The 8,901-nt window shown below is 50.1% G+C and overlaps 1 protein-coding gene across 1 annotated transcript; it reads right to left on the bottom strand.

Moving 5' to 3' along the window:
* Window positions 1-239: 239 nt before the first annotated feature.
* LOC309595623 (G-protein coupled receptor 83-like) lies at window positions 240-5,759 on the bottom strand (the record flags this gene model as incomplete). The annotated part of the gene is made up of 4 exons (XM_082322827.1): window positions 240-864; window positions 1,396-1,529; window positions 3,666-3,791; window positions 5,382-5,759. The coding sequence occupies 4 exons, from the start codon at window positions 5,757-5,759 to the stop codon at window positions 240-242; spliced, it is 1,263 nt and encodes a 420-aa protein (XP_082178953.1).
* Window positions 5,760-8,901: the final 3,142 nt, after the last annotated feature.

Genomic DNA, 8,901 nt, shown 5'->3' with positions numbered 1-8,901 from the left:
GTTCCGACAAAAAATTCACTCGACACCCCTTGTTCTGGAGCCCACATGGGGGCAGTCCATCCCCAGAGGTTTTTGAAAACGTGACTGGACAAGGTCCTGAACGACCCCATCAAACGCTGAGGCTAGCTTGCTTTGGGCGGAAGGTTGGGCTAGATGGTCTCCAGCAGTCCTTCTCCGCTCAATTTTCCCCGTGATTCTGCAATTACAACGTGATGCTGCCTGGCCATCAGGTTAAGGGTTTAGCTTTCTGCCACAATCGGCTGAACACTGGATATGTCTGTCTTTGCCGAGTTCCTCTGGGAGGATGCCCTTGCCTTCTGGCAGGCGCTGCCTCTTTTATAATGGCAGTTCTCAACCCAGGCATGCCTGAAAGGGGGGGAGATGGGCCGCAGAGCGTGGCTCTGGGCCGCACTCCGCCGCCGGCAGACACACAGCAAGGACTTCAACTCGGATCTGAAGCTCTCATTGAGCCAACAGTAAATGAAGGGGTTGTAGCAAGTGCTGCTCATGGCGAACCAGTGAAAAGCAAAGTACAGAGCATTGCTACTGTGGATGGCCCTACAGGAGATCAACACCACGTAGCAGTTCAGGGGGAACCAGCATACCGCAAACACAACCACCACCACCATCAGCATCTTCAGCGTCATCTTCTTTTTCCGTTGGTGGGCATAGTATTGCTCCATGGTGAGGTCCCCGATGGCATTTCTCAGCCAGAGCTTCTTGGCCACCATGGTATATGTGAGGGAGATCACAAGCAAGGGCAGGACATACAAGAGAACAAAAGTAGTCAAGTCCAAATACTTCCAGAAAAGATCAGCAGGAGGAGGGAAGCTGGGGAGGCAGACCATTCGTATTGTTCTGTTCCTGAAGATCAAAGAGAGAAAGAACTCTCAATTCCACTGCCAGAGGCACACAACACCCGGAGGACAAACGTCTCAGACGTTCTTGCACGTTTCAGTAAAGGCACCGATAGCAGAAGTCATTCAGTGGCTTCATGGGCAAGTGCCACTTCCAATGGACAATTTTGATTTTAGTTTGACCTTTCGCCCCAGTGAAGATATTTTAAACACATCCCCAGGAAAAGAAAAAACTAATTCATATTGACATCTGTGCCCTCTAATGACAAAGAGCACCTCTCTTCTGTGCCTGCCTCAAATGACAGGGCTGAATCTCTGAGCCAAAATCAACTAACGAACGAGCCTGAGAGCAGTTCCATCCACTTGCACCGTCCTTTTGCGGGAAACACACCGGCTAGTCAAGGAGAAGGCAGACTTCTCTCTTTCACCGTACTTTCTTTTTTAATAACACAGATGGAGAGGTGTGTGCCTGAGAATCTGCGGCACTTTGATTAAGCTGCATATGTCATATTAAAAAGGCACCATGTAAATGTCTTACCCGATATAAAATCTTGTCAAAGTCTGATAAATGGCATGAGGCAGTGAGAAGCAGCTGGCCATAACCCAGATGATAACGATGCAAATCCCTCCTTTCACCATGGACATGCGCGGCTTGAGAGGGTGCATGATGACCTGCAGAGAACAACCAATCCTGAGGATTTACAACAGCCTCTGTTGATAAAAACGAGCTGCAAGCTTTAGAAAAAAAAAGAACCCGTCTTTGCTTTATCCATGTCCAGGAGCAAGCATTTGACGCTGATCACTGAGCAAGAAGCAAACACTGTGTGTGCTTTCCAGGAGAGCAAGGCCTACTCAGCACGGACGTCAGGTGTGGCACAAGTTGAAAGCCAAGAGGCTGTCCTGGCCTGTACTGTAGGGAGTGCAAAAAGTCTCCTAATTACTACAGACAAGGTCTCCAATACGGGTGGCAGCCACGGTGCTCACAACATTCGGCATTTGGTGGACTTGCAAGACAGAGTGACAAGATGCTTGAGAACCATGGTTGAACATAATCTTTGGCCAGCATAGCACTAACAAACTTGAAGGCTGGTCTCTTATGTTCACAGTACTGGCTACGGCATGGTGTAGTCCAGGTGTGTTTGCTGCTAAGGAGGGCTACTTTATCTGACAACGTCTTGGTCACTCTTCCAGCCTCGCGTTGCAGTTTGAAGCACTGCAGCAGCTCTGCACCCCTCCAGCTTTAAAAGGCAGAAAGGAGAGGCTCATTTTACAGGACTTTGGAAAGTATAAGGGCTGGAAAATGCAGAGAGTTGTGCAAGTATTGAGTGTTACTGCTGGCCGAGTGCCCTGAGCAGAGAACCACACCGTGTCACCCATCAGCTTGGCTTCAGAGAGGATGACGGTTAGATACCTGTTGAGCTACGTGCACTATGGGTGATTAGGCAATGAAACAATAATTGAAAATAGACCTATCATGTCACCCAAATGACCTATTGGCTGATGAAGCCTTTGGTATTTTACACATGTCTTTTCTAGTCTCATTGTAAATACCTGCTTAATGGAGCTTCTGCAACTCCCCTGGAGCACCCGTCTGCTCTGGTACCTCTCAGGACCAGCAATATTTTGAGAGGCAAGTGTTGATTTCTCTTTGCTCAGTGACATCTCCTTATTTCTCTTTTTATCTCCTTGGGCCATACTAGCTAATTCCAGTTCTGAGGAGCCTACTCCACTGAATTTAAAGGCAGGTATTGTGCTTGCCCTTCATTAAACAAACACTTCTTGACACCTAGCCATGCTTTGCAATCAACCCAGAACCTACGGGTTAAAATGAATCATTATCAAAATGCTTCACTTTCAGGAGCTGCAATGTTGCACATAAAATGGGCAGACTACCAAACGTTTTGCGGTAAAAAAGACAGAAATGGATGATCTATACTCTGGCAGTCACTGTCCTTTTCTGACACCAGATGGAGCACATCCCAGGCGATCCGAGTGGAATCCGTTATTGTTTTGAACTTCATCGAGCCATGTCATTTACCGTGTGAAACTGCCTTTCAGTAACAACCGTTTCTGACTCCAGCACTGCAGGAAAACTGCATGGTCTGCCTGAGAGCGCACCTTGTAGCGTCTGCTCGTCCAGTGCACAGCATTTATCAGCTCAAGCAAAATTACACACTGGATTACACTTCAAGGAACCCCTTTGGTTTGCGCTCACTGCTTGAGCTGTAAGGTTTTCCTGGCTGGTATTTGCCAAAAAAGTATTGGGACAGGGGGAGGAGAGGAGAATTTCTCACCTTGAACTGAAAGTGCTAACACGGTTCTCACTAGTTCCAGTCTTAGGTGTCCCGAAATAATGGGGCAAGCCTAAAAATTGTAAGACTCTTCATAAATAAATGCTGAGAAAATGCATTGGCTTGCTGGTGTTCGAGCTTTGGACTATATCCCCGCCACGCTTTCGGGGCTGTGCTCCACGGAGCGGCTGAGGCGGGCAGGGACCCCTGGAGACCTCCCAGCGCAAAGCGGGGCCGGCTAGAGCAGGCTGCCCGGGGCTGCTCCGGGCTGGGCTCTGACGAGCTCCAAGGACAGAGCCTCCACAACCTCCCTGGGCAGCCTCTTCCAGCGTTTGATCACCCTCGCCGTAAAACCCCAGGGGGGTTTTGTCCACTGCCATGAAAGCCAGAGTTCTCCCTTCCATTCCTTGATTCCCAAGACAATGCAGGTTTCCACATACTGGGATTTGAAGGGGAAAAACCTATGTATCTAGTGCCTTATTTTCGAGCAAACCTAGGGGTGAGGTGTATCACGTACCTGATGCCGATCCAGAGCGATGGCAGCAAGGGTCAGCACAGATACATGAACGGAGCAGTACTGGACAAACCGGCTTACGTGACACATCAGCTTTCCAAAAACCCAGGTACTGCTTACAAACCGCACCTGAAGAGCAGATAAAATTGGATTAAAACAGCGTGCATTATCTGAAGAGTAGCAAATAGGCTTCCCTGGAGTATGGTAAGGAAGAAATGTTTTAATATAGCTTCCTTACACTTTGTAGATACATTATACTCAGTTTTTCTGGGGAAAGAGTGACTATGGAAGAGGCTTTGAAACAGAGGTGAGATGTATTATACTGCGCAAGCAAATCCACCCGAGTAGTGCTCTGTGTATGTGTGTTTGGGTGTGCATGTGTACGTGTAACATGGTCCTTCTGGAAAACATAAAGAAATCCTACCTCAACTCCTTGATGAGGCTCTGTAGGGAAAAACAGTAGCTTGCCTCCCTAAAAACAGTTGCACGTCTCTCATTGTTAAAACATATGAATTTATGGACGCTGAAAGTTGCATGGGTTCAAAACTTAGTGAGATAAATTCATGGAAGAAAAAAATCATCGAGGGCATTGAAATAGTGAGGTGACACCTCTGCGTCAGGGACTGCCTGGCCGTGGAGCATCCCTGCCTGCCTGCCCTCCGGGGTCCGCAGCTACCAGCCACGCTCGGGAGCAGGGCACGGAGCTGGGCGGCAGGCTCTGGCTCGCACGCGGATCTCCAAGCCCGACCCTCCTCTCGTCACGTTGCGTGAGATGCATCAACAGCAATTTCAGAGGTGTCAATGAAGTTACACAAGCAGAGAGGGAAATTTTACCCTCCAGTTGGCAAAGCAGCTGACACTTCACAAGCCGGGTGGCCTTCCTCTTTGCTCGGGCTCCTGCGGTACGGGAGCCGTCTGCCCCGGGCGTGCAACCCAGCCGCTCTCGGGGCGGGGAGGAGGCCGCGGGAGCCCAGAGCCCCCGAGCCTGCCGTGGCAAGGGCAGCACGGCCCTTCTCACCAGCTCCCAGAGAGGTGCTGCTTATTGTGGCTTTTCTGCAGAGGGGATTATTCCAAATAACAGCGGTCGTCTCACTCCCTTGTTACTCCTGACTGCACAATATTTATTCCAAATTAATGTAACTACTCTGGAAGCAGATTAACCTGATTTGAAATAAAGCACATTTACTACAAAACATCTGTCCACACAGAAAATTAGTCAAGACTAGCTAATCTGTTTCCAATTAATTTAATAATTTCCCCACAGAGACAACTCTGGTACTAATGACCATGTCACTGAAACTGTAGCAATTTGCTGTTTCTTTGAAGTTGGTGTAAAGCTGTTTCCTAAGAGAGATTACAGTTATTTAATTACTTGTGCCTAATAGCTGTTGTTGCGCAAACACACAAGAGGGCACTACCCTTTCCCTGAACAGATTAAGGCATGCAAATCCCATCAGAGTAAGGCAGAGAAATCCCACCAAAGAAACAGGATCCATTTAAGAAAAGGTGAATTCAAACCGATAATTCGGGAACTGCTTTTGGAGGGCAGAACGCTGTGGACAGTGCACAACTGCAGCTCACCCAGGAGGCAAAGGGAGAGGGGGCAGAGCCAAAAAGAAACTCTGCGTGTGAGCCTGTTGCTGGCCCATCGAACGCAGATACACGCAGCTCTGACAGGCACACGGACACCAGCACAACACAGAGCAGCCGGATGCTCACCAGCGTGAAGGGGGTGTTCAAAATGGTGATCATCACGTCGGCCACGGCCAGGTTGACGATGAAGAGGCTGGTGGCGGAGTGCATCCTTTTGTTCTTGATCACCACGTGGCACACCAGGATGTTGCCGAAGAGCGAGATGCAGATGATCACGGAGTAGGCTACTATCAGCAGCGCCTTCACCGTCCGGCTCTGGGACTCGCCCTCATACTTGGTCCCGCTGTCAAAGTCCCCCAGGTCCTCCAGGTCCAAATCGCTGTGGAAGAAGGATTGGTTAGGGAAGCCATACAGCGCAGAGAAGAAGTTGGTTGTGCTGTTATTCTCCGCTCTCCAGAAAGGCTTGGAGATGTACTGCAAAGGGAACCACGCGTGCCTGCTCATGGCTCGGGAAGCAAAGCTCCAGCGCTGCCCGTGTCCCAGGCAGGCTGCACCGTCCTCTCTGCCCTCCTTCCTGGCAGCTCAGGTGCTAAAGTCAGGGGCTGCAGGAGGAAACACGCACGCTTGCATTTTAAAAATCTGTCCCGGGGTTGCAAACCACAAAAAAGAGTTGATAAATGGGTCCTTCTTCCTGCGCTGGTTACATGCGAGCTTCGCTCCAGGGACCCTCCGGCTGCTGTTCTTTTTCAGTCCCATATGTCCTATATACAGCAGCTGATTGAGGTGCTGAAATATCAGAGATCCCCGAACACTTTCACCTAGGAAGAAATCCTAGTGAATATTTTCTTCTGGGCACTATTCTGCTTCTCTCCCCCAGCTTCTCCTTGGAAATCTGCTTTATTAGTTTTCCACATAGTCCTTCATCCGTCAGGTCTCTGTTTCCCAAGAGTTTTCAGAGCTTGTCAGAATCAAAAAAGCAAGGGCAGCCTTTCCCTTCTCTTTCCATCCTCAGAGTATCTCCGAGCTATACACTGAAGCAGCTGTGCTCGGAGACTGAGTGGTCCCTGCTTTCCCTGCGATATATACAGCCTGCCAGCTGACACACCGCGTGGGAAACAGCCAATAGTGCATCTCTTCCCAGCTTATCCCGAGGCGTATTGCAACCCCACACATCGACGATGGCAGTCTGACATGTGCAGATCTAGCAGAGCAGCAAAATACAGAGAGTGGATGTGCCCTGATCTTCCCTGTCTCCTCCTCCTCCCTTCTGGGTACCCCGCACAACAGCTACGTGGGGCGAAGCATCTTCACTAATTTGCAGCATTTTTCTTTCTCTCCGTTTCAGAGTTTTAGCAGACAGAGAACACCCGAGGATTTCTGCCTCCAGAGAGCTCCCGGCTTTGTGCCTGGCCCTGTCCCCTTCTCGCTCTGCTGTGGCGCAGACGACTGTAAAGAGTGAAATGCAACCTGAAAATGAGAGCAGAAGGCTCAGGGTGCTGCTGGGCGTGCAGCGAGACCCCTGCCGCAGCTCAGCCCTCCGTGCGCTGAGCCAGGAGGTGGGGGAGAGCAGGAGCAGACAGCAGCAACGTGGGTGGAAATCTCCCCGTTTGGGGGAGATTGTTGCGTTTGGCAACACAGAATGTCTTTTGCTGCAAGTGTTTTTGTCATATGTGTCTTCAGAGATGTCACCAGGCTTCTCCTCCCTTCCTCAGCATCCCCAGGCCCCTTTTGTCTCCTGGCCCGCAGCCAGCCCAAACCTGCACCCTGCCCAGGGGCTGAGCCAGGCACGCGGCCGGGCCGGGGCGCAAACTGGCAAGTGGGCAGTTTCACCTTTTTCTTCATAGTTTCTGTTGCGTGAGGATACTAACCAACCCAGTCAGGATTTCATTGGGAGGACGAATACATCGCTTACAGCCGTAAAGGCGGAGGGCTGTGGCACGCACGAGATTAGAAGCAGGGCTCTTGCTACCGAAGGAGAAATGGCAACCATTTCCCTGCACGCGGCTTCTGGAGAGGCAGGCTGTCAGAAATTGCTGGTGATGGCTTGGCGGTGAATGCCGCCATGTGTACGTGTGTATCTACGTGCACACGCCCCGTCCGACACGCACGGCGGGCAGGCTCCTGTGCCGCAGCCGGGACGGCCGGCTGCGCTCGCCGCAGCCCCGGCGGGGCTGGGACCCCGCGCTGACCAGCACCGGGGTGGGCGAGCTGCCGCGGGCATCTCCGCAGCGGCATTACAGGGGCTGAAACACGCAGGGCTTCGTCCTCCAGCTGCTTTGCTGTGCGGTTACAAGGTGCTCCTTTGCCGCTGTTCCCTTTGCTTTGGCTGTCATGCATTAGAAGGACATGCATCGGCAGAACAGCATTTAGATGCACATGCGTAAACGCGATCGCTGTGCAATGCCCCGTGTGCCAAAGGCGCGCTATTCTCATCCTACAGTACTCTTTGCAGAACTGATTTGTTCTGTCAAAGGTTCAAACGCTTGAGCAATCACGCGCTGTTTTGCTGCAGTCGTTACCCACTTACAAACATTCTGAGCTGCTTCAGCAGACTTCGGTGTTCGTCATGCATCATAACTTAACGTTTGTGCTGGCTCCTCTAAGTCAAACAGAGGAAGCAAGGGAGAAATATACTTTTCCAAACCCATCCATTTCAATTGCAGAGTCAGCCTTTGTTTCTATAGAAGGTTTTTGGCTTTCTCACGTTGACGCTACTTGAGTCAAAAATTTTTGGAATTTCTCATTTTCATGAGATTATTTAGCATTTTCATTCTTGGTGCTTTTTTGGGTCAAAAAGAAATGTCAAATTGCTGACATTTCAACTGAGGTGAAGATTCATTTTCTGAATAGATCTAACATAGACTAAGTGTTGATGAGGGACAAAGAAATCAGAGCTGTACTATAAAAATTCAGATCCTTGTTTGGTCAGTAGTCTAGCAAATCTAAATACCAAAGAATCAAAGCACTTACATTAAAAAAATAAAATGCATACATTTGATTGGAGTTTGAGAGGTAAAATAAGGAAAGGCCTGAACTTCTCCGTTAAAATTTTCCGACGCTGTCCCCAGACGCTGCTCACATGACTCGCGCGGTCAGCGTACGCAATCCGGCTCAGATCCTGTCCCTGATTTTGTGATCTACCTGGGAGCTGGCGTGTGCATTTTTTAAATACAAACTCGCATCCCACCAGCGCAGCTAACCTGCCTGTTAGGAGAGGAGCTGGGTCTGGATCTGTACGCTCTTAGGGATTTCATCCCGCTTGGGCACGTTAAAACACCAGATGATGAGCACTTCCACAGGTCATCGCTACAGTTCATTTTCAGGCGGTGTTGTGCTTGCTCTTCACCTTTCTGGCTCCGCGAAGCCGCTGATGTAACGCGGGGCAGCGCGATCCTGCGGACAAAAGCGCGGCCTGCGTTGCCTTTGCTCCGGGAGGCCAAGCCGGCTGTTAGGGATGAGTCACTGGACTTCGTGGGGTCGGGGTGTCTTCCCAGTGCTTGCCTGCAGGGACTTTTTCCTCTCTGACAAAGATAAGTCAGATAATTCAGCAGTCGGTTTCATTGTACAGCATGTAGAAGTCTCCAGGGTCAAGGCTGCTCACTCTTGCACTTTAATTTAAGCTAGTTTAAAAAAAATGGCTTCTAAA

The sequence above is a fragment of the Platalea leucorodia genome (genome assembly GCF_965183815.1).
Source record: "Platalea leucorodia genome assembly, chromosome: 10".
NCBI lineage: Eukaryota > Metazoa > Chordata > Aves > Pelecaniformes > Threskiornithidae > Platalea > Platalea leucorodia.
The sequence above is the reverse complement of the archived record's forward strand: the minus strand, read 5'-3'. Positions and strand labels throughout refer to the sequence as shown.